At 43.1% G+C, this 25,555-nt stretch overlaps 3 protein-coding genes across 6 annotated transcripts in view; 1 reads left to right on the top strand and 2 right to left on the bottom strand.

Moving 5' to 3' along the window:
• Positions 1-14,367, bottom strand: part of gga3b (golgi associated, gamma adaptin ear containing, ARF binding protein 3b) — a 29,391-nt gene extending 15,024 nt beyond the window's left edge. The window contains exons 1-12 of one of the 2 annotated variants that reach the window (XM_061846433.1): positions 14,110-14,367; positions 13,771-13,855; positions 13,601-13,676; positions 13,427-13,525; positions 11,594-11,717; positions 11,418-11,521; positions 5,800-5,880; positions 3,887-4,024; positions 3,734-3,815; positions 3,434-3,550; positions 240-500; positions 92-177 (exon numbers count right to left, since the gene is read on the bottom strand). In XM_061846433.1, coding sequence (XP_061702417.1) covers positions 92-177; positions 240-500; positions 3,434-3,550; positions 3,734-3,815; positions 3,887-4,024; positions 5,800-5,880; positions 11,418-11,521; positions 11,594-11,717; positions 13,427-13,525; positions 13,601-13,676; positions 13,771-13,855; positions 14,110-14,149 — 1,293 coding nt within the window. In that variant the 5' untranslated portion in view covers positions 14,150-14,367. The remainder of the gene's footprint in view (positions 1-91; positions 178-239; positions 501-3,433; positions 3,551-3,733; positions 3,816-3,886; positions 4,025-5,799; positions 5,881-11,417; positions 11,522-11,593; positions 11,718-13,426; positions 13,526-13,600; positions 13,677-13,770; positions 13,856-14,109) is intronic. The other variant, XM_061846434.1, reaches the window with a different exon arrangement.
• On the top strand, positions 14,019-19,161 carry mrps7 (mitochondrial ribosomal protein S7). 2 transcript variants are annotated; one of them, XM_061846439.1, is made up of 7 exons: positions 14,019-14,140; positions 14,382-14,440; positions 14,959-15,150; positions 16,062-16,125; positions 18,144-18,311; positions 18,399-18,630; positions 18,941-19,161. In XM_061846439.1, the coding sequence occupies exons 2-6, from the start codon at positions 14,397-14,399 to the stop codon at positions 18,618-18,620; spliced, it is 690 nt and encodes a 229-aa protein (XP_061702423.1). In that variant the 5' UTR covers positions 14,019-14,140; positions 14,382-14,396; the 3' UTR covers positions 18,621-18,630; positions 18,941-19,161. The 2 variants fall into 2 exon arrangements, with proteins under 2 accessions (XP_061702423.1, XP_061702422.1); XM_061846438.1 differs by having other exon boundaries at positions 14,023-14,140; positions 18,399-19,161.
• Positions 19,162-19,387: 226 nt separating this feature from the next.
• Positions 19,388-25,304, bottom strand: mif4gdb (MIF4G domain containing b). 2 transcript variants are annotated; one of them, XM_061846441.1, is made up of 6 exons: positions 25,003-25,304; positions 24,416-24,496; positions 24,239-24,348; positions 21,364-21,519; positions 20,215-20,307; positions 19,388-20,014 (listed from the first exon to the last, which is right to left on the bottom strand). In XM_061846441.1, the coding sequence occupies exons 2-6, from the start codon at positions 24,492-24,494 to the stop codon at positions 19,787-19,789; spliced, it is 666 nt and encodes a 221-aa protein (XP_061702425.1). In that variant the 5' UTR covers positions 24,495-24,496; positions 25,003-25,304; the 3' UTR covers positions 19,388-19,786. The 2 variants fall into 2 exon arrangements, with proteins under 2 accessions (XP_061702425.1, XP_061702424.1); XM_061846440.1 differs by having other exon boundaries at positions 25,081-25,302.
• Between the last annotated feature and the right edge of the window lie 251 nt (positions 25,305-25,555).

Below are 25,555 nucleotides of genomic sequence, written 5' to 3'. Positions count from 1 at the left end.
CAGATGTGCTTACCACTCATTCACCACGCTGGCCCAGTACTATTAAGGACATAAAATTGATTACAGATAGATGAGGTACAATATATTGCACCTGTAAGCAACTCCACTGATTGGACGCTTCATTCAGCTTTGGTTTTGATTGGTCGCTCAGCAATACAGGAAGGTCGTCATTTAGCCCTGTAAGAAACAAAATTAATTTGTACTTTTGTACTTTTTTACTTAATATGTTGGACAAATACCCAAGGACAGCAGTTCATGATCAAGAAGCGAGAGTGCGTCAGAGGCCTCGTCGGGTGAGGGTTGACTGGGGAGAGCGAGCGAGCCCGGTGATTGTTGGGAAGCCGGTGGCAGGGTGAGGAAGCACGAGTCCCCCAATATGTCCGAAAGGTCACCGGAAAGCGGGACTGAGGCCACTGGGGGGGGCGCCTGATGGAGTCCCAGAGGAACTTGGGGGTCCACGCCAGCCAAGTCAATCAGCGTGTCCGTCGTCTCGGGCAAGTCTGTGGAACAAACACGCCACAATGATGACGCTCCATGCGGAATGATCTTTTGTGTGGGGGGCTCTGTTTTTTGCATGATTGTAGTTTGTATGTGCATTTTATTTTCGTCATTTGTTTCCATCTATTTTCTACCGCTTATCTTAGGTTGGGTCACAGGGGCAGTAGCTTTAGCAGGGACATCCAGACAGACCATGGCACTTCAGCCAGCTCTTCAGGGGGAATCCGGAGGTGTTCTCACACCAGCCGAGAGACATAATCCTGCCAGCGTGTCCTGGGTCCTCACCGAGATCTCCTCCTGCCTCACCAATGAGGCATTTGAATCAGATGCCCCAGCCACTTTCCTCATCTGGCTCCTCTTAATGTGGAAGAGGAGCGTCTCTATGCTGAGCTCTTCCCGGATGGTCGAGCTTCATATTTGATTTCTAAGGGAGAGCCTGGATACACTGGAAACTGATTTCGGCCTCTTATATCTGGGATCTTGTTCTTATGACCTACAGCTTGTGACCATAGGTGAGGGTAGGAATGTAGCTAGACTGGTAAATTCAGAGCTTCTTCTTTCGACTGAACCCCCTATTTACCACAACGGACCGATATAAAGTTTGCATCACTGCAGCGGCTGCACCGATCCACCTGTCAAGCTCACATTCCATCCTTCCCTCACTCGTGAACAAGACCCCAAGATACCTAAACTCCTCCACTTGGAGCCGGATCTCATCCTCGACCCGGATAGGGTACACCACCCTTTTGGGACTGAGGACCATTGTCTTAGATTTGGAGGTGAGACCATGGCTTCATCCCAGCCGCTTCACACTCCACTGCAAATCACTCCAATGAGCGTTGGAGATCACGACTTGAAATCAACAGAACCACATCATCTGCAAAGGGCAGAGATGCAATGCAGAGGACACAAAACCAGACCCCCTCTATGCCGAGACTGCGCCTACAAATTTTTCCATAAATGTTATGAACAAAATCAGTGACAAGGGGCAGCCTTAGCGGCATCCAACTCTCACCGGAAATGAGTCAGACTTATTACCGGCAATACAGACCAAACTCTGACAAAGGTCGTCCGGGGAAAGAAAAGCCCGTATCAGGGGTTTGGTACCCTATACTACCAAAGAACCCCCCACAAGACTCCCTGAGGGACATGGTTGAACGGCTTCTTCAAGCGCACTAAAGATATAGATTGGTTGGGCGAACTCCCATGCACCCTCTAGGACCCTGCCAAGGCTGTAGAGCTGGTCCAAATTTCCACAGCCAAGACAAAACTCTGCTCTTCCTTCTTGAATCTAAGATTATGAATTCCTGATGGACCCTCTTCTCCAGAACCCCTGAATAGACCTTGGGCTGATGAGTGTGATGTCCCTGTAATTGGAACACACCCTCTGGTCCCCCTTCTGAAAAAGGGGGACGACCACGCCAGTCAGCCAATTCAGAGGCACTGTCTGCAATGTCCATGTGATGTTGAAGAGGCATTTCAAACAGCACAGCCCCACAACATACAGAGCTTTTAGAACTTCAAGCGGATCTCCTCCACCCCGAAGGCCTGGCCACCGAAGAGGTTTTTAACCACCTTGGTGACCTAAACCCCAGAGATGGGAGAGCTATTGGTGGAATTGAGGTCTCAGAGTATTCTCTTCACTAACTCACAACTTCCCTAGTCGAGGTCAACAGTGTCCTATCCCCAGTATACACAGTGTTGATAGTGTAATGCTTCCCCTTCCTGAGACACTGGATGGTGGACCAGAATTTCCTCAAAGCCATCTGGAATCTCTCTCAATGCCCTCACTGAACTCTTTTGATGTCTGCATTTTTGCTTCAGCGACCACCAAAGCTGTTTTCCACGTGGCTAAATGGTACGCATACCTTGGGAATCCCTCTGGCCAAAAATGCCCAAATGGACTCCTTCAGCTTGACAATATCCCTCACAGTTGGTGTCCACAAAGGTTTGGGGATTGTCACCATGGCAGGCACTGATCAACTTAGGGTTACAGCTCTGGTCGGCTGCCTCAGCAATGGAGGCGCGGAACATGGTCCACTCAGACTCGATGTCCCCCACCTCCACTGGGCCAGGAGAAAAGTTTTTTCAGTGGTGGGAGTTGAAACTCTTGGTGAGAGGAGATTCTGCCAGACAATTCCAGCAGACCTAAATACGTTGCCATGTCCTACTGGCATCTTCCCCCACCATCTGCACCAACTCACCACCAGGTGGTGATCAGTTGACAGCTCTGCCCCTCTCTTCACCTGAGTGTCCAAGACTTGATCATCGAACTGAGAGTTTAATTGTCTTGGTGCCACGTGCGTGTGTTGACACCCTTATGCTTGAACATAGCGTTTTTTTTTTTTTGTCCCAAGCGATGTGCAAATGCCAGTCCAACTATGAGAAGTTGGATCTTCATCACCTCACACACCAGCTCAGGCTCTTTCCCTGCCAGAGAGGTGACGTTCCACCTCCCTAGAGACAGATTCTGTAGCCAGGGTTCGGATCGCCAACGTCTGTCCCTGCTTTCAGCCAACACCCAGCTCGCATTGCACCCGATCCTTATGATATGGCCCCTCCCGCTGGTGGTGAACCCATGGGAAGGGGGACCCACCAGCCACTTACCTTCAAACCCCACTTCCAGGTCTGGGTCCAAAGGGAGCCACTGGTGACCCAAATCCGGGAAAGGCAAACCTTGATCCATTTGTGTTTTTCTTCATTGGAGTCTCATAGATGAGCCTTATCTGATCCCTCACATAGGAATTGTTTTTTATGGGTGTCCTGAGACTCATTGGGACACAGAAACGCCTACACCACAATAAGGTGACTGTTTCCAGGAGTGGAGATTTGTTTGTCTATTACGTGTTTTGCATGTGCGTAGCCTTTTGTGTGTGTGTTTTGTGTTTGTGAATACTTTGTATAGTGTGTGTGTGTGTGTGCTTAATGAGCTGACTTCTGTGTGAGTGTCCACGATCTTCCTGGCTGTCGCCGTTGATGGGCAATCCCTCCACTATCGTCTTGTAGGAGTTGATGACTCTGGAGAGGTCATCACTTGCCTGCAGGATGTCACCTGAGCACAACGATCCATTGAACCAACATTAAGAATTTGATTGTCTGTGACTGATAATTGGTTAATCATGTGAAAGAAACTGACACAAAATGGAGTGCAATACTTGGCGAGCAATGGTGTTGAGTCGGTCTCATCTAGTTTTTGCACCTCCTTATAAACTCCCACCATCAAAATTCTACAAACCTAAACTGGTGTCGTTGTCCTCAGCCTCAGTGGCCATTTTGAAAGCGGCCCGCCTCAACTTATCACAGCGCTCGTAGAGTTCCTAAGGCAGCGGTTAACAACTTTTATAACTAGCATTTCAACGTAACAGTGACATTTTGTTCAGGCACAAACCTTAATAATCTCCTTGTCGGACTCTGAGGAGGCGTTTTTATCGTAATGGGAGAGCATCTCGGACAAGAGCTTGACATTGATGTTCACCTCCTCCAGCGTGTTGTTGCGCTTTGACACCTTTTGCACTCGCACCTCATCCTGGGAAAGGATAGAAGATGCTCACAACCCTGAATAATATACACAACAGACTTTTACAAATTTTAGCCAACTAAGACAACATTAGAAAAACCTCATGACACACTCTCCCCCAAGGAAAAAAAAATCATAAAAGGTATGAATACTCTTAATAATGATGATATTGTCTCAATTTACTAAAAAATAGACTTAATCGTGGTCAAATCTGAGCCTGTTTAGTAAGCTTTTACTTTTCATCTCAGACTGCAATAAGTAAGTTAAGGTTGGGCATTTAGTTTGAGAGTACCTTAAAGTGCGGGTGACATCCCTATAAACATTCTAAAACAGATATTGTAATGAAAAACACATATCACAGTATTCACTTCAATGTCTACACGAAAATAAAAAAGTGAGCGGAGAGCGCGTCATCCATGCACAAAGTTGCGCAATTGAGTGTCCCTCGACATCCAAGTGGTCGCCATATTAGTCGCGTCATCTGTCCTTGACGTCATCGTCACTTCCGTCGTTGAAAACGCGCAGTGCCTGCTACTATGGAAGCCGAACAACAGAGATATTCGTATTTTTCTCCTTCTGACACCGAAGCTCTTTTCGAAAAGGACAACACCACACAACCGAGTGAAGTTACCAGGGCAATATTATACTATTGTTTCGGGCCCTCAGGGCAATATTACACTATTGTTTCGAGCCATATTTAGTGATATGCCATCACGGCCAAACCGCATCACATCCGATCCACTTCCGTGGCGGAGATGAGCCATCGCGGCTCATCGCAGCCGGTCGGTGTGCCTTTTTACGGAGCCGACCAGTGCTGTTTTGTGTTCAAGGTCGAGCCGGTGCGCTTCATGCTCGCACGCAACTGAGTAACGCATTCTCAGCTGGGTTCTTCAGAGCCGCCCCCGTCGCAAAGCCCGACGCGCAGCCTTCGCGGGAGATGTGACCGCCGAACGCGGCGCCTCAGCCGGTGTGGCTGAGTTTCGGCCCGCCGTGCTACATAAGGAGGGGTGGAGCCGAGCTATGTTGCAGGTTGAGTGAGACATTGTTGGCTGGGCGACGCGCACATCGACATATTTCATACGCGGATCTTTTGTTACGTTATGAGAGAGATCGATTACGTGGTCCGCCCCAAAGTATTATTTTTTTTTAGTAGCTGTATGCGCACATCAACACATTTCATACGCGGATCTTTTGCTACGTTATGAGAGAGACCGATTACGTGGTCCGCCCCAAACTATTTTTTTTAGTAGCTGTATACACACCTACCTGTTATTTGGAACCCACAAAGCTCTCGTCCTCTGGACCCGTGCAATCAATTTTTCACAACGAACAGGGTCTCTTTCAAACTTATGAAGGGTAATTCCATTCTCCCGAGTGTTCAAGCAATGTCCAGCGATGCAATGAGCCGGCATTTTGGCTAACACGAAGGAACAACGAGCTACCTTCGCTGAGGTAAAACTAATGGAAACAAACGAGTCCAGGAGGGGGCGCCACTGTCCTTTACGTCACTTCCTGCTTCTTCTCGACAAATTCCTATGAGGATTTTCATGGCGGGAGTAACAAAAAGCTGTATACGTCAAAATCATGTTTTGTGGTGAAAAAACACATGGGACCATATTGGCTGTGGGTTTTTCATTAATAATATACCAAAACTCATCCGTTTGACGACACTTGAGCTTTAAATGTTAAAAAGAAATGATAATTGTAGTCAATATTTATAATTGCGTAAAATAACAGAATTAATAATTAAAAAGAATAAAAAGCGATACTTGGAAGTGTCTCACCTCTTTAACCATATTTTTGATTAACCTGTTGGCCTCCTGGAGGTCTTCGGGGTTTTTGCTGCGAAGAAGCTCAGCAAGGAGCTACAACACATGCAAACACAAACACACAACACAGAATTAATCTCTAAAGGGTTTATTTTATGAACGTAACAAAAGTGAGTAATGTGTGTGTGTTTAAGTAGTTGGTTCATGTGTTTATATTTCTGTCTGTGCATGAACATTTTATGAGTTTGTTTTGTGTGCGTGATGTATGTTTGTGATTTGTGGGCATTTTTGCAACATGTGTGTTTCAGTATGTGCATTTGTGAGTGAGTTTCTTTTATGGGTGTATGGGGATGTTTTGTTTGTAGTTTGTGTTTTTTATGCGGTGTGTGTGCTTTTTGGGTATGTTTGCGATTTCTCTGAGTGTGCGTGTGTGTGTGGTTTGTGTCTAGATTTAATGTGTGTTCACATGTATATTGTGTATGTGTAAAGGTAATGTGTACGTAATGAATTTAACTAAGGACTGACGCACAAATAAGAACTTTTCATATCATAAAAGATTATCTGTGACAAACATACATGAGAAAAAAAATCTGACATACAGAAAAAATAATTCTGGAATTTTACAGTTTTAGTTGTATTGTGTGTTCCAATAACACCAACACAAAACACTACACAAAAATATTCTTTCTACCGGTTATCTTGAAATCTTGCATGATCACACGTGAGCACACCAAACCAAAGAAGAAACACTTTCAGCTTTGCGCCTTTAAATATGTTGTTGTCCTAAAAAACAAACGAAAAAATAAATAAACTTAAAATACTGCTTACCACCTAGGAAGCCCCTTTCATACAAATAATGACCATAATTTCCAGCCTATAGGCAGCGACTTTTTTCCCCCCACACGCTTTCAACCCTGCGGTTTTTGCGGCGATGTGGCTAATTTGTGCATTTTTTCAAACGTCCACAAGGAGGCACTCGAGCAGAAAAGGTAAGAATGAGACGGATGGAATATATGTGCCGAGGAAGTGACTTTTACTGGCCCTGTTTGTGCTGCCCTAGCATTAGCGCTGTGCTAGTGTGTTGCTGCTGTGTTACTGCCGTGTCTCAGTGATATTTTAAGTTTTATTTTAACCGACCCTGTTAGCGTTAGCACTAGCGTTAAACTCTGTATCGTCTTTGTAAATATCTCCTGTTTCAATGTAGGCACTTGCGGCTTTTACACAGCTTTGGCGTATGTATGTACCAAATGGTATTTCCTTTACAAATGTACTCAGTGAGGCTTGTAACCAGGTGCGCTCCGTAGGCCAGGAATTACGGTACCAAATAAAACTTTACGGTTACGTCTCTCGGCTGGCCTGGGAACGCCTCGGAAGAGCAGGATGAAGTGGATGGGTAAAGAGAAGTCGGGTGTCCCTGTTAAAGCTACTGCCACCGCGACCCAACCTCTAATAAGTGGGAGAAGATGAATGTATAAAATTCCAGTATGGAAGTGAATATGTGCCATCAGGATTTGAATTAAAAATGCCACTGAAAATTTTATGTTGTAAAATTGTCATTTAAAACTGATCACATTTTCAATAGCTGTATTTCAGTTTAACTTTTCACCCATCCATCCATTATCTACCGCTTTTCCGGGTCGGGTCGCAGGGGAAGTAGCTTCAGCAGGGATTCCCAGATTTCCCTTTCCCCAGCCACTTCTTCCAGCTCTTCCGGAGAGATCCTGAGGCATTCCCAAGCTAGCTGAGAAACAGTCTCTCCAGCGTGTCCTGGGTTTTCCTCGGGGTCTCTTTCCGGTGGGACTTGCCCGGAACACCTCAACAGGGATGCATCCAGGAGCCATTCAAATCAGATGCCCCAGCCGCTTCATCTGGCTCCTATCAATGCGGAGGAGCTGGAGCTCGACACTAAGCCCCTCCCGGATGACCGAGCTTCTCACTCATCTCTAAGGGAGAGCCCTGACACCATGCGAAGGTAACTCATTTCGGCCGCTTGTATCAGGGATCTTGTTCTTTCGGTCACGACCCACAGCTCATGCCCATAGGTGAGGGTAGGAACGTAGGTCGACTGGTAAACTGAGAGCTTCGCCTTTCAACTTCGCTCCCTCTTTACCACAACAGACTGATACAAAGTCTGCAAAACTGCAGACGGTGCACCGATCCTGTCGGTCTCCCGCTCCATTCTTCCTTCACTCATGAACAACACCCAAAGATACTTGAACTCCTCTACTTGGGGAAAGATCTCATCCCCGACCTGGAGAGGGCACGCCACCCTTTTCCGACTGAGAACTATCGTCTCGGATTTGGAGGTGCTGATTCTCATCCCAGCCGCTTCACACTCAGCTGCGAATCGCTCCAGTGAGAGCTGGAGATCACGGCTTGATGAAGCCAACAGAACCACATCATTTGGAAAGAGCAGAGATGCAATGGTGAGGCCATCAAACAAGACACCCTCTACGCCTACGCTGTGGCTAGAAATTCTGTCCATAAAAGTTATGAACAAAATCAGTGACAAAGGGCAGTTCAACTCTCACCGGAAACGAATTCGACTTATTGCCGGGACTGCGGACCAAACTCTGACTCCTCGAGGGACATGGTTGAATGCCTTCTCCATGTCCACAAAACACATGTAGACTGGTTGGGGGAACTCCCATGCACCCTCGAGGATCCTGCCGAGGGTGTAGAGCTGGTCCACTGTTCCACAGCCAAGATGAAAACCACATTGCTCCTTCTGAATCCGAGACTCAACTTCCCGACAGACCCTTCTCTCCAGTACCCCTGAGTAGACCTTACCAGGAAGGGTGAGGAGTGTGTTCCCTTTATTGTTGGAACACACCCTCCAGTAACCCTTCTTGAAAAGGCGGACCACCACTCCAGTCTGCCAATACAGAGGCACTGTCCCCGATGTCCATGCGATGTTGCTGAGGCATATCAACCAGGACAGCCCCACAACATCCAGAGCCTTTAGGAATTCTGGGTAAATGTCATCCACCCCAGGGCCCTGCCACCAAGGAGCTTTTTTAACCACCTCTGTGACCTCAGCCCCAGCGATAGAAGAGCCCGCCTCAGAGCACCCAGACTCAGATTCTTCGTGGGAAGGCGTGTTGGTGGAATTGAGGAGGTCTTCGAAGTATTCTCCCCACCAACTCACAACATCCCGAGTTGAGGTCAGCAGTGGCCCGTACCCACTATACACAGAGTTGACGGTGCACTACTTCCCCCTCCTGAGACACCAGACCAGAATTTCCTCGAAGCTGTCCTGAAGTCGTTCTCCATGGCCTCACCGAACTCCTACCACGCCCGGGTTTTTGCCTCAGCGACCACCGAATCGCATTCCGCTTGGCCACTTGGTACCTATCAGCTGCATCGGGAGTCCACAGGCCAGGAATGCCCCATAGGACTCCTTCTTCAGCTTGACAGCCTCCCTCACTGTTGGTGTCCACCAACGTGTTCGTGGATTGCCGCCACGACAGGTACCACATTACGGCCACAGCTCCAGTCAGCCGCCTCAGCAACTGAGGCGCGGAATATCGTCCACTCGGAATAAATGCCCACCGCCTCCTCCGGGACATGAACAAAGTTCTTTCGGAGGTGAGAGTTGAAATTCCTCCTGACAGGGAAATCTGCCAGCCATTCCCAGCAGACCCTCACAAAACGACCGGCATCTTCCCCCATCATCGAACCCAACCAGTTGGTGATCACTTGACAGCTCCACCCCTCTCTTCACTCGAGTATCCAAGACATGTGGTCGCAAGTCTGATGATACGACCACAAACTCGATCATCAAACTGCGACCTCGTGTGTCCTTTTGCCAGGTGGACTATTGAACACCCTTATGCCTGAACATGGTGTTTGTTACGGACAATCCGTGATGAGCACAAACGTCCAGGAACAGAACACCACTCGAGTTCTGATCGGGAGTGCCGTTCTTCCCAATCACGCCCTTCCAGGTCTCACTCTCAATGCCCACGTGGGCATTCAACGCCCGCAGCAGAATGATTGAGTCGCCAGAGGGGGCGCTCTCCAGCACTCCCTTTTAGGACTCCAAAAAGGGTGAGTACTCTGCACTGCTGTCTGCATAAGCACGAACAACAGTCAGGACCCGTCCCCCTACCTGCAGGCGGAGGGAGGCTACCCTCTCATCCACGGGGATAAATCCCAATGTACAGGCCCCGAGCCGGGGGGCAATAAGTATATCCACACATGCTCGGCGTACTCTCCGTGTGCAACTCCAGTGTGGAACAGAATCAAACCCCTCTCAAGAAGAGTGGTGCCAGAACCTAAGCAGTGCATAGAGGTGAGTCCGACTAGATCTAGTCGGAACTTCTCGACCTCACGCACCAACTCGGGCTCCTTCCCTGCCACAGAGTTTTAATTTCTGTAGCCGGGGATCAGATTTACTTTTCAATTTTAACAGAGTCGCCATACGAAAAAAAATCAACCTTTAAATTTCAAACGCAATACTTTCGGTGTCCTGAGATTCAACTGGCTACAATTCGCTGTCTGAAATTCATCGCCTAAATTCAGTGTTAAGAAGGCAGGGTTACTTCAGGTCAGAACCCGACAGGCAGTGTTACTTTAGGTCAGAACCCGACAGGCAGTCAATCCAGTTATGCTTTCTTAATATGTGACATCACTTTTTTATATGGCAAATTTGTTAACATTGAAAAAGTTAAACTGAAATACAACTATTGAAAATGTGACCACTTTGAAATAACAATGTGAATTTTACAACATGAAATTTTCAGTGGCATTTTTAAATTAAAATCCTGGTGGCACATATTTACTTCCATATGCCAGACAGTATTGTTACATTGACTCTTTGTATATGTTTATACAGCGTTTGTGTCCCAATATTTATTATTTTGAGAGACATACGCCACAGGTTCGACACAAATTTTTGTTAGCTCGTAAATGGGGTTTTTCATTCACTTTGTTAGCTTTGAGTTAGTGATTTTTGTAAACAAAAACAAACAGGTATTGTGTGTCAATAAGCAGCTTAATTAACTCTGTTAACTACTAGAGTAGCACCTAAGGCAACCTGTTGTTGTGATCAAATGCGCCGTGCAGGCCATCTAGATGGTGCTGGAAAGTATGGAATGGACTGCTTGTATAGCAATGCTAAAATTCGAGATTTTAGATCCAGTTCAATCTGATCCTATTTTTTAAGGACAAATTTCTTATCACAAAGATCGTATCGAGACAGCATTTCTGAGAAACCAATAATACGACACAAAACTGCATTATAATAGTATTAAACCCATACCCGGTACATCATCCAGAGCAGGGGTGGGTAGTGGGGGCATCGGAGCGAATGCCTTGGATAAAGCAAGTGAAAGATGTTAAATAGGAAGCCAGCTTACAGCATACAGTGACATGTCAGAAGAGGCCAGGATTGGTCGAACTGAATGTCAATCTACCTGGGCGACCGATGTATTAGCCACACCTGAATCAAGCGACAAGATGGATGACGTCTTTTTTTTTTTTTTTTTGAGCAGACAGTCGAGATTGACCATTACTGTCTTGGAGATCGACTGGTCCATCATGATCGACACATTAAGCACCCGTGATCCAGAGTGAATCACAATCAACATTCCTCCAATCATATCACAACATTAAAAAAAAAAATTCCTCACCTTTCCCATGTCCTCATTGTCGAACACCGGGTGTTTGGGCCGCGTGGGCGGAGAGGGAATCAAAGTTCGGTCCAGCGGTAACTCTGGATCCCGTGTCACCAGTCCTGTGGGATGTCTGTTGTATTAAATAAAGAGTGGTGGGGGGAAATCTTGATCCAAAAAGGGTTGAAGCAAACCTTGTCTTCTCAGTGTCTGGTAAGCTTCATTTATCTTGGCCTCATGGGGGAATGCAACAGTCCAGCTATACAGCATTTCTACGATCTTCATCTTCACTTTCTCGGGCGCAGTGTCGCCCATGTACTGCAAATCACCAATAGGACCAAAAAAAAAAATGGACCAAACATTCAGCCACTGTTTGTATGGGTTTTACTCAGGTAATTCTGAATTGAGAGTTGGACACTTTCAGTGCAGTATGGCATTGTGCCACAACAAACTGGGAAGCATTGAGATCTACTTGATGAGATGCAGTGTAATTAAAAAAAAAACAAGAAGAGACAAAGATCTCTAACTTAGCTCCATTGTTCCCTCAGAGCAAAGAGAATATGTGCCTGTGAGTACAGTATTGTTGTATACAGTTTAAATATGTTGTTGCTCCATGTGTGTTAAAGTACCAGTTGCTCACTTACTCTCTTGCTCTTATACAGTGGAAACACATTTTTCCTTGCTCTGCTTCCTATGGCTCTGGACACCTTCTACGCCAAGGCTTCTGTCTTTACTTAAGATAATCTTCATTCAGAATCAGCCTCCACCTTTCTAACTGTCCCTCCGCCTGTGGCCTACTTTCACTGCAGATCACAATGTTATCTGTGAAATTTATAGTCCAGTCTAACCTCATCTGTCACCCTATCCATTACCACAACAAACTGGAGGGGGCTCAGGACTGATTCCTGATAAAGTCCTACCTCGAAATTTAAACTCTTGTCTCACCTACAGAACACCACACCACTGTTCTGCTGCCATCATACATGCCCTGTACTCCAGACTTCCGGATGCAGTACTATAGTTCCTCTCTGGGTACTCTGTCATAGGCCCTCACTAGATCACTGATTCCCAACCACTGTGCCAGGGGACATTAGTGTCCCATGAACACTCTTCAAGTTTGCTGTGGGAAGTTATAAAATTTTACTTAATTGCTAAAAACAAAAAAATCATTTATTTACAAGAAATAATGCTTCTTTCATCTACTTATGCCAGTGAGGCATAGTTACAGAAATGCTCATCTATTAGATGGCAGGAAGTACATATAGTAGTTAATGTTTTATATGTTTATTATGTCACTTTTTGTGACATTTTTGTTTGTTGGTCTGCCGTAAAAAATTCAACTGTAGAGGCCCCATAGCTCAGTGGTTTGAGCATTGGTTTGGTAAACCAGGGGTCGTGAGTTTGTATCTCACTGAGAAAAGATGGGTTGCGTCAGGAAGGGAATTTGGCGTAAAACCTGTGCCAAACAAATATGAGCGTTCATCTGAGATGACACGCTGTGGCGACCCCTAACGGGACAAGCCGAAAGAAACTTACTTACTTAAAATATGTGCTTTGACTCCAGGAAGGTTGAAAATCACTGTTCTATATTTCCCGCAGTTTATAGAGCTGTATGTTAATATTAAGCTAGCAGACTTTGGTTGGATGAAATATGGTTTGTGTAAATGCACAATGTTTGTCTTATTTTACGTCAGTTTTGAGAGTAAACTTTAAAACCAAGAGTGACAAAGAACTTGAAACAACCACGTTTTGCCTCTTGTTTAAGGATAGAACTGTGTAAGTTTATTAGTTTTCTCAAAGTGATACGAGTCGCCTATCTCTTAACTGTGAAAGTGAAAACAGACACTGAAGAATACTTTAAAACATATCTTGTAATAATTTTAAATATTTTTAAAGCATGTGAGAGAAAGGAAAAAAATATCTGCTCAAAAAGTTATCTCTGTATTTTCACACATCACCTGTGGTTTTGGAAGAGATTTACCACAGTAAAATGAGACTACACTGTATATCGCTTTATGAAAACTCACCTTTGGAGATACGACTTTTATCAGTTCATTTAAAAATCGGTATTTCCCGACTTCATTATGAAACCTCCTTCCGCAGTTCTTCATGCATGCCTCTAACACCTGCACACAATCAGCAAATTCAAATTAGTCACCATTTGCTTCTGCTACACTGAAGATTTTTTTTTCCTTTCTTACTGTCAGCGCCTGAAGAGCTTCCCATTCTTGTGGTGAATGAATTTTGTGGACCAGGAGTGGTATTGCAATTTGGGGACTGAAAGAGTAAAGTCCAAATGATAGAGTTGTTGATTTTTTTTTTTTTTTTTTTAAGATATCAACGACAAAACGTTAAACAAAATTGTACTAACCCTTCCAGTTCTTTGTTAACTTGATCACAGAAACCTATAATGTACTCCCAGTCTTCTTGTCTGTTAGTTGGATGGGTGGCTTTATCTGAAACATACATACATTTTCAAATAATTACATATATATCTACACATTGAAAAGACAAAATTCAAAGAACTCCACCCTTGATGACTTAAATGATGCACATACACGAGATTAGCGACCTTACTACGGCACCGAAAGTGCCGTAAAGAAGCGCTGACAGCTACATTATGAAATGATTTATTCGCATATAACGCGGTCTTTAAAGTTTTCATGGTTACTTGAGTCGTTTAATTGATAAAATTACAATAATCACTCACTGAGCCAGGATTCAAGAGACTCCCCTTCCTGGTAAGCCATAGCAATAAAGCATCGCGAGATCTCACAAACCACGGTCGTGTGAACGATAATTGTAAAATAGTGATACTTTTTTGCAAATTTTGAAATATTGAAAAAAAGTGAAAAATACAATCAAATACAATATTACAATTCCATTTAGGATATGTATCTTGGCAAAAACACATATTGCAGATATTTAATTTCATTAGGCATTTGTGCGGGCTACTAAACCTTTTCTTGGGGTCCTCGACAGGCTGACAATTTCGACATGGCGGCTTCCATATGTGGACTTTTGAAACCTTGGACGCCAAGGTAATGTCTCAGTTTGATGCTCTACAATTAAAAGTAATTAGAATGACATTGAATGATGTGTGATTTTGCGCTCTCGATATAAAAAAATAAGATTAAATATTCGGAGTTGCATCGTTGTAAAACTGCACCATGACCTGGCATTACCCCTTGAGTTGGACATGTATTATTAGTTATATGTTTGAATAACATCTCTGTACATTATGTGCAATATCTCATGTTTCCAAAACTGTAGGTTTAATGAGGCTACCTATTTATCACCCCAACGTTGAACTCTTAGACACCAATAACACTGTTATATGCAATATATATCCAATCATCCATTTTCTGAGCCGCGTATCCTCATAAGGGTAGTGGAAGTACAGGAGCCTATCCCAGCCATCATCAGGCTCTTAACTGGTTGCCAGCCAAGATAACTGGGATAGGCTCCAACACTCCTGCGATCCTTGTGAGGACAATCAGTATGGAAAATGTATGAATAAAAACTATTTAAAAAAAAAATACTATTATTGTGTTTACAGTGTGGTAGTGATGCGATGGAGCAGATATAATCCATACTACCTGGAGCCAGAGGTGAGGAAGGAGGCTTATGACAAACCAGAGACGGAACTCAGTGATGAAGAGAAGGAAGAGCGGGCTCTGAAAACTCTCAGGCCCATCAAGGCAGCCACAAACAGCATCACCAGCTCTGTTTTTCATGATCCTGTCATCAGGTACTGTACATACCGTATATCGATTCCAGGATGCTTTAATAAGTAGAGGTGGCAAATGTACTCACAGCGTATACTTGACAAGGAGTATACTTTTTTACGTCATGTAATTTGCCCATTTTGACAAAACAAGGAATGCAGTTTACAGATATACATTTTCAAATATATGGAGCAATAAGTAAAAAAAACCTCACAAAAATACTCAAAAGTACAGATAGGCCTACATGACTACATCTACTTAAAGGGAACGAAAAGACCGCAATGCACCTTTTTGCTTATATTATACCGTTTTTTTGCTGAACACGAATCTTAAATCCGTTATGAAGGAAACATTTTGTTTTTTCGGTTCTTTGCAACAAATGATCGCACATTGCTGGATTTGCCGGAAAAAGACAGAAACGAAGCGGAAACAGCCAATCAGGGGTGTAACGTAGGACATTGTGACAACAATGCTCATATTTGTTTGACACAGTTTTAATAATAAATATAAAAATAATAATAAATAATTTTTACGGATTGGTTTTAGCTCACAATCACTTGGGAATTCTCGAAACAATTTTTTTTTTTTTCGTCGTGAATACAGAAGACTACAAAGCTTTTCGTCGTTCCAAAACAGCCCATCCCAGATTTTGTGACATTAGAGGTCCGCCCACGAAATAAGTCGTTTTGCAGGCAAGAGAAACTAAGTCAAAGTTCGCAGACTTTGTCATAAACACATGTTTTTTGGTTAAAACATCGAATAGGATATGCATTTTAAAGAACAGTTGAACATTTAATTTGCGTTAGAAATTACACATTCCATACACTTTAAGTAAGGAAGTAGGTATTTGTACTTGGTTACTTCGCATCATTGTTAATAGCATACATACACCCGACTTGTGGAGTTGCTGATAATTTTGCTTTTGCTTTTTCAGTAAATTCATCAACTTGATGATGAAGCATGGAAACAAGGTTTTGGCACGGGAGATCATGACAGAGGTACAAAGACACTCTTTTGGTATTACGAAACAATTTTTTCTCCAGTAGATGGTGCTGCCTTAGTATGACAATACATTTGGAGTATGAAGAACAGAACAAATGAACCAACAAGAACGAAGGACAATAGACAGTCAATTGACTGGGAACTTTTTTTCCCTCATAAGAAGTCACAGTTGTACAAATTTGTGAAAGGAGGCAGAGTTTTCTAATATTTAGAGAAGTTAGAGTGCCCATTTCAGCGATAACCTAATGCAATGACAATTGTTCAAAAGGTGTCAAGGTTTAAGGAGTGTATGGAGTTTAAACCGACGAGTCGTGCGATAGTCTGTCGTATATAACGGGAGTACTGATTGACCCAGCAGGGTTTGACAACAGCTCAAGGCAGAAAATTGGCAGAATGTTGCAGTGGAACTGTAGGTTAGCCGTTTAAGAATTTAATAACTTCTTTGCAAGACAGAAGAAACTGTTGGAATGACTGCTACTTTTGATATGCATTGTTGTAGTAATATGTATTATGACTGCCGTAAATAGGAGGCCATCTTGCTAAAACGTGCCTTTATGTGCGTGCGATTGACATATTAGCCACATCTGAATGAAGTGACAAGGTGGATGATAGCCTAACGCAGGGGTGCTCAATGCGTTGATCGCAATCGAACGCGAGGCAGTCTTGGTCGATCGCGGGACGGTGTGCCAAAAAAAACAAAAACAAACAAAAAACATCAGCCAATGTTCCCTCTAAACTGCACGCGTGTGCAACTGTGCACCACTGATGCAGTCTCTTTGCAGATATTCAGCTGTTTTTCCTTTCGGCTTGTCCCTTTCGAGGTCGCCACAGCATATCATCTCAGATGAACGCATATATATGTTTGGCACAATTTTTACACCGGATGCCCTTGCTGACGCAACCCTTCTCAGGGAGTGGAGGCCCCAGTGGGATACGAACCCACAACCCCTGGTTTACCAAACCAGTGCTCTAACCACTGAATTACGGGGCCTCCAGATATTCAGCATTGTGCACAAAAAAAAAATCGAATGCAAATTGAAAGTATAACATACAGCTATTCAGTTTGTGGCATTTTGCAATGTGATTCAATGAGTGAGGGATGACTGGTTGTTACATCCAATGGCACATGTTACATCCAATGGCACAATTCACATACGTTCTGTAAAAAATGAAGAAGAAGCCACTGGTTTCTTTTAGGCAGCACACTGAACCTTCTCTAACAACGACCGCTGCTCCACCACACTTTCTTTTTCCTAGTTTACCTTACACCCGCCCCCCATCCCCGCGATCAAGACATACACTCATAACTACATATGCTAAAGCACTTACGCAGCCCATCAATGTGTTTTATAATGACAGCGTCCACCACCGCTGCTTTAGTTCGCAACATAGTCTGGGCAACATAGAGCACAGAGGAGCTAGATATGCTGCTTATGTTTACTTTGATATTAATGGAGAAAGTTAAAAAATAAATGCTGTTGTGTTAAGATGCAATGACTGTCGGAGTATGTGATTAATCAAAGAAAAAGTAGTTAAACGGGATGAGATTTTCTCTTTTCGAGTGGTAAAGGTCTGTCTGAAGCCAAAGTAGAAAGTGCAGGATGAGATGGTGTGTAACTTAAAATTCCACCTTGGCATAGCCTAATCCAGGATGAAAGCACAGACAATACACTGCACAAAAAGCTAATTCTGTATTTTAATTATACATACATATTTATATATAGTATAATATATCACACAAAATTTATAGCATAACATTGGGAGCTTTGAGTTTCCCTTTTTAAATGGAACTACTGAAAATTTCCTTTCTTACAATATACAAACTGAGTTGCACTTGTATTTGAAATACATTTTCTCAAAACAGTAGAAATTTTCCATTTAATATTAATGAACAAATGTTATTAAAATCAGTATGTGTGTATCACACTTTTAAATTCCCTTCATGTGTCAGTATAGTCATGGGATGCCACTATGTATGTCAGTTGATCATTTTTTTTGTCTGTTCTTTTCCCAGACATTGGAGCATATAAAAAGGAAACAGGTGGAGAAATACCACAAAGCTCCCGAGGGGAAGCGAGAGGAGATTGAGTGCAACCCTTACACCATTTTCTACAGGGCTTTAGACAATTGTAAACCTGTTGTTGGTCTCACCAGCATCCAGAAAGGTGGAAAGTTCTACCAGGTCAGTATTGGTTACATAGGGTGAAAGCAGGACTGAGCCATGTAGCGTGAAAATGTGAACTCTGAAGACCAACATCTTCTCATTAAGGTGCCAGTGCCACTTACAGACAACAGACGGCGCTTCCTTGCCATGAAGTGGATGATCACTGAGTGCAGGGATAACAAGCACCGGCGCACGCATATGTATGAAAAACTCTCCCAGGAGCTCTTGGCAGCCTCTGTTAAGGAAGGAAACGTCTTCAAAAAGAAGATCGAGCTCCACAAGATGGCCGAAGCCAACAGAGCATATGCGCATTACCGCTGGTGGTAGACGTTGGAAGGTGACGCGTGCAGCACCTTTTGTAAATAATGAACATTACTAAATTCTTTTGGAGAGCTGAAATATCATGAAAGGAATGTCTCAATACATCAAAATCATGTGTACATGTTTATTTTACTTGTTCAAGTTAATCAGTAAATTCAATTAATACAATTTAATTATAATTAATAATCAATAGTAGTTCTCATAATTGTAATGATGAATTGTTTAATTTCTCTATTAAGAATCATTTTGGTCTCATGATTCTAAAACCCATCCCTTATGCTGCATTTCTTTTTCCTTTGCTCTGCCGCCTCTTTGTGATTGTGCAGGCACTTACTGCCAACGAGGTGCCCTGAAGTGGCCATGCCAGCCAAAGCCTCCGTCCTCATGCTGGCTATTACGTCTTTTATATTCAAACTTAAAGTTCTTATATAGTGAGGGAGGCAACTTAATGCCAGACTCTGATCTCATGTGGCACTGTTCTGGCAATGCCTGAAAAATCCGGAAAACCAAGATGTTTAATAAACAGTTCAATGGTAAACCTTCACAATTGTGTAGTGCTGTTTTTTTTCCTTGTGTTTTCAGCAATTGCATGTCCTCAAATGTAGAACGTATTTAGAAACAAATATGTTTACTTTATTGGGTCTTAACTTTTTATGAGTAGTTAAGTGAATGAGTTTCACTCATTGTACTGAAATGGGTTTTCACAGTACAGGTATTCAAATTTGATATGCATTCATATAAAAGGTGACATGCAACACTTTGAAAAAGTGTGGCTCTGTTTTTTTTCTTTTTAATATTTATTGGAACAAATAATACAAAATTACAGGATATGCAATCTCCAAATGAAATCACAACACTTTTGTTGTTAGCTGGTGAAGAAACTACACAGGTATAACTGGAATGCAAATTTTTAATAAAATACTTCTCAAAACTCAAAGTGATATTTTGATTTCCTTCACTTCAGAAAAGATTTAAAATTGGCTTGTATCTTAATGGGAATATCCCAACTTGAACCAATGTTTTCTCATGGAAAGGAATGCCTTCAAGATATATAAAAACTACAATAAATAAAAGAATGCATAACTGAGCAGTGCTGGAATTGATCTTCGGGGATCTATTGCACGTTCTTGTGTCAAAATTGCTGGTGTATTCCCATGCCCCTTTGGGTGTCTTTAGTCTGAAATTTCACTGTAGTAGTATCTGTGCGCCGTGCCACTGAGGACCCAGCCCCCTGCCCTGAACTCCAGGATCTCCATCAGCAGCAGGCGGGCCATGGAGGTGAGTCCTTCCTGGAGCAGGAAGCCGTCACGCAGCAGGTAGAAGAGCTCGTCCATGCGCTGGTTGCTCGACTTCTCTAGCTGCTCACCGATGCGATGAAGCTGCAGAACCAGACAATCCACCTGAGGGGTGGAAGGAGGTGAGCACAGTGAAAAGAGATAGAGCAGAGAGGATCATGAAGCACAAACACCACGCATCTACACAAATCATGAACACAAACAACTGCATTCAGTAGTTGAATCATTCAAAAGAAAAAAAAACACAAGAAACTCATTGACCGTGGTAGCAGGCATACGAGCTTAAACAGTACGGTCTTGCTCACCTCTTCTTCATTCATCAGAGCGTCTGGCTGCGCCAGCCTCATCAGGCAGTCATACACGGGCTGGACCAGTGCCACGATGGGCATGTTGTTCACCTGAGTGACATCACATCATGAGAATTATACAGTTTAAAAAATACATACCTACAGCTGGTGACTTTTGCCCCAATAAAGCAAACATAAACTAAGAACTCCTGACAACCTTAACTTTAGGGCAATCAGAAGCTTTGATATTATTGTGACCAAGGTGGACTGGCAAACAGGCAGTGAGCACAGATCATACCACAATTCATTGGGGTCCGTAAGTCCATTTTCAATATAGACAGTACATCTATCTGACCAATCAGAAAATAAAATAAAATCAGCAAAATGTATATATGGGGCATCCCATGGGCCGTTTTCACTATACACAATAAGTTTGACCCACCACAGTTAAGGACTAAAGCAACTCAAACTCTTCCTAAAACGAAGATGGTGGCCTGTGGGCCTTTTTCAATATAAACAGTAAATATGCCCAATTTGAATATTAGACAAAAATAGCGCCACCCGTTCTCTATGTGAAAACAAAAATTAAGGGGCACTGAAATTGCCTGCATAGATATTGAAGAATCTCATCTAAGATGCTGAGAAATGTGCTCAAATCCCAATACAGTATACCGGATGTTTGCTGGAGGGCCCAGTGCCACTGTAGGCTCCACGTCCATGAAGACAGTGGTCCCGCAACAGCAGGTTGAGCAGGTACTAAAGTACATGCAGTACATTAGATATCGAATGTCTACACACCCCTGTTTAGTTTTCAGTTGTTTTTGTGATATTAAAAAGGACCAAATCATTTCAAACCTTTAGCCACTATTAATATGCTCAATAATCTATAAAACTAAATAAAAAAAAGAACAGCTAAAATCTATTTCCGGTTAATCAGGGGCACCTTTGATGGTAGGGTGTGTTAATCCTCCATTTAATCACTGTGATTGATTCATTCTGAATGCAGCCACATCCTAGTTATAAGAGGCTGTGCACACTTGTGCAACCACATGATCTCAGTACAGTTAAATATTGTCATTCCTTCCTACAAAAGTGTCAATTTCAAAATCCAGTGACATAGATTGAGTTAAGAGAGAGAAGCTGAAACTGTAAGGTGAATGCACTCACTTTGAGGTAGTCGTAGATGTTGCAGATGAATGTGACGAAGCAAACCCATTCCTGCAGGGATCGAGTTCGGGTCTCCTCGCGTTTCTTGAACTCCTGCTGGAGCCTGTTGAGCAGGTTCCTCCTAAACATGCTTCCACTGTTCTGCTTGGCCTCCGCCTACGCCCCACAAGAGTCAGCACAATAGATGTTAACTATCCATCCATCCATACATCCATCCATCCATTTTCTTAGCCTCTTTTCCTCACAAGGGTCGCGAAAGTGCTGGAGCCTACCCTAGCTGGCAACAGGCAGGAGGTAGGGTACACCCTTAACTGGTTGACACCCAATCGCAGATTACATGGAGATAAGCAGCTGCACTCACAATCACTTAGAGGCAATTTAGAGTGTCTAATTCATGTTGCATTCTTTTGGGATGTGGGAGGAAACAGGAGTGCCCGGAGAAAGCCCACGCAGGCACAGGGAGAACATGCAAACTCCACAGAGGTGGGGCCGGGATCGAACCTGGGTCCTCAGAACTGTGAGGCCAATGCTTTACCAGCTGTTCCACCGTGCCGCCCATATATATACGGTGAAAAAAACAAGTATTTGAACACCCTGCTATATTGCAAGTTCTCCCAGTTAAAAATCATGGAGGGGTCTGAAATTTTCATCGTAAGTGCATATCCACTGTGAGAGAGATCATCTAAATAGAAAAATCCCCAAATCACAATTTATGATTTTTTTCAATGATTTATTTGTGTGATACAGCTGCAAATAAGTATTTGAACACCTGAGAAAAACAATGTTGATATTTGGTACAGTAGCCTTTGTTTGAGGGGTTTTGGCCCACTCTTCCACGCAGATCTTCTCTAGATCAGACAGGTTTCTGGGCTGTCACTGAGAAACATGCAGTTTCATCTCCTCTGCCTCTTCATTTCTATTGGGTTTAGGTCTGGAGACTGGCTAGGCCGTGCAGGAACCTTGATATGCTTCTTACGGAGCCGCTCCTTGGTTTTCCTGGCTGTGTGCTTCAGGTCATTGTCATGTTGAAAGACCCAGCCACGACCCATCTTCAATGCTCTGACTGAGCGAAAAAGGTTATTCCCCAAAATCTCACAATACATGGCCGCGGTCATCCTCTCCTTAATACAGTGCAGTCGGCCTGTCCCATGTGCAAAAAACACCCCCAAAGCATGATGCTACCACCCCTATGCTTCACAGTAGGGATGGTGTTCTTGGGATGGAACTCATCATTCGTCTTCCTCCAAACACAATTAGTGGAATTATGACCAAAAAATTCAACTACTCTGTATCATCTAAATGGTGATTGGCAAACGTAAGATAGGCCTTGACATGTGCTGGTTTAAGCAAGGGAATCTTCTGTGCCATGCATGATTTCAAACCATGACTCTTACTGATTCTATGGGGTGGAGCTAACGATCTAACGAAACATGACGGTAATTCTCAATTGGAGTGGAGCCCATGCAAGATATAACCTCGTGGGGTCTCAATGATCCTTAGAAAGGTGAGGAATCAGCTCAGGACTACACGACAGGACTTGGTCAATGACCTGAAAAGAGCTGGGACCACCGTTTCCAAGGTGACTATTGGTAATACACTAAGACGTCGTGTTTTGGAATCATGCTTGACACAGAACGTTCCCCTGCTTAAACCAGCACATCAAGGCCCGTTTTAAGTTTGCCAATGGCCATTTGGATAATACAGAGGAGTCATGGGAGAAGGTTTTGTGGTCAGATGAGACCAAAATTGAACTTTGAGAGTTCCATTTTAGTCTCATCTGACCACAAAACTTTCTCCCATGACTCCTCTATATCATCCAAATGGTCATTGGCAAACGTAAGACAGGCCTTGACATGTGCTGGTTGAAGCAGGGGAACGTTGCGTGCCATGCATGATTTCAAACCATAACGTCTCAGTGTATAGGGTGTTCAAATACTCATTTTCTTCACTGTATTAGCAAACACACAAAATACAAATACACATAGCTGCATGCACACAATTATTTGACTAATATTATTGGGAAATGGCAAAGCCCTGAGGGTCCAGGGTGAGGGATGAACCTGTGGGAGTCATCCACCCCAGGAGGTGCCACAGCCCACAACCAAAGAGGATGATAGGGGGACTTATGGGGACTCCCCACAGTGTGTGGAAACAGCCCTAACAAATAACTCATCCACAAATTGCTTGTGTATTACCTCATGTATACTCTCGTCCTATAAATGTGTATAATTCACTTAGTCAATCCCACCACACTTCAGCCAGGTTCACAACCTTTGTTCTGCATGCTTCTTCTTCTTCTGTCCTTGTCCTGTCCCATCTTGTCCTGTCCTTCCCTCACACGGTGTAGCTATATAGACTCATGCAATACCCATTTTTAATATTTCATTGTTGTAGTTATGTTATGATGTACTTTTCTCATCCTGTTTACAATTAGCGCTTTCTTTTTTGTCTTTGTTCTTTTCCACCCTCTAGAAACTTTGTTCTGTTTAATTGACCGACTCCCTAAATAAACTTCCTTTATAATACTAACAAACCACAGAGGATAAAAAAAACTCCACTGTAACAGAGAAAAACTATTCTGGCACATAAGGGATACGATCCTCCATTCTGCTTCACCCATTAGCTGAAAAGGACAAAGGGCAGGGGTGATGATGGGGGGGCTAAATAAACCTCCCTGCTTAAAAGAAAAATGCTACCAGTAGTAAATATTTACTATTTTAACCCCTAAATATGCATTTTTCAAAATAAGTTCTTCTGGGACTCCTTTTTTCAATGTTTTACAATTGATACACTTGGTAGTCGCCGCACACCCTAGCCACTTCTATGAGGAGCTGCAGTAGATTTCTACTATGGCATCTCCTGACATTGTTCCCACCTGTACGATGGTGTAACAGATGCGCCCCGCCTCTTTGCTGAACACTTGGTCCTTCAGCGACTGATCCACAATAATGTTGGATACCTTCTCCAGATTCACTGACCCCGGATCTGTAAGATAATCACATTTTGAGTCGACTGACCTGCTTTTTGGAACTAATAGTTGTGTCAATCTCACCTTTCAATGCTGTTTTAAGCAACATTTGTGTTTCCAGGTCAAATGACTGGATCCTATAATCCTCCGGAGAGTTTTCCATAGCTGCAGGGGAAATAAAAACACCCCACTCTGAATAATTTACTCATTATCTATTCTGAAATCACTATATGGAGATTGTTCGTGAGCTACAGTATATATACCACTACAAAGATATTACTGTAAAAATAATGAGGGTAGGGAATGAGTAAATCATTCTGAATGGAATCATTCACTCATTCACCCTACTGTCTTTTATCAAGACAAAGGGATTTTTTGTGGACTTTTTCAGGAACTATCTAGATCAACTCTATAAAAATCCCAAAATGGCCCATTTAACAGACAGAGACAACAATAGCTCCAAAATCCTGTGGTGTCATCAAGTTGACTCGAAACTAATGACAGCAATGATTACCCTGAAAAAACTGGGGTCACGTTCATGTCGCAGTGCCTTAAATGAGCAAGTTACTAACCCCAAAATAACACGTTAAGGTAATTAACAAATGAATTGTTAGCATTATTTTTTTTTTTTAAATCGAAGGTGAAGTTAGCTAGCCAGCCCGTTTACTTACGCTAAAGCAGTTCAGTTTTACGCTTCAGGAGTTTAATGAGGAGGTCTAAAAACATCTGGTTTATATCTTCCTACTTACGTTTGGAAAATACCACGCGAATTTTAAAGTTAATTGATGATTCTTTCCTTCTTCACTCGCATAGGTATGGCGTGCTGTCGGTATTCAAAGAAGAAACATCCCTACAAGATGGTTACCCTCCCTAAACTCATTGGTTAGTTGCAGAAATTCAAAGACAAACTATCAGCACAAGAGGTACACGCTCTGGTCACGTTGGATGCCTAGTACTGTCTGCCGTTGAATTTGTATGTGTGTGTGTGTGTGGGGGGGGGTGAAACTTAAAAGATGGAAACGTACAAGGTACTTTTATTGTCAATTCTGCAATATACGTAGCACATACACAGGAGTGAAATTATGGTACTCAAGAGTCCACAGACCTATGAAACGAAAAATGTAAAAGTATAAATAATATATTGTATAAAGAATTTTAATAAAACTATGGTATATATAATCTCATCCTTCCTGATTCCTACAGTTCAATATGCTATAGGTGGGC

This window comes from Syngnathoides biaculeatus, chromosome 16 (genome assembly GCF_019802595.1).
Source record: "Syngnathoides biaculeatus isolate LvHL_M chromosome 16, ASM1980259v1, whole genome shotgun sequence".
NCBI classification, from domain to species: Eukaryota; Metazoa; Chordata; class Actinopteri; order Syngnathiformes; family Syngnathidae; genus Syngnathoides; species Syngnathoides biaculeatus.
The sequence above is the reverse complement of the archived record's forward strand: the minus strand, read 5'-3'. Positions and strand labels throughout refer to the sequence as shown.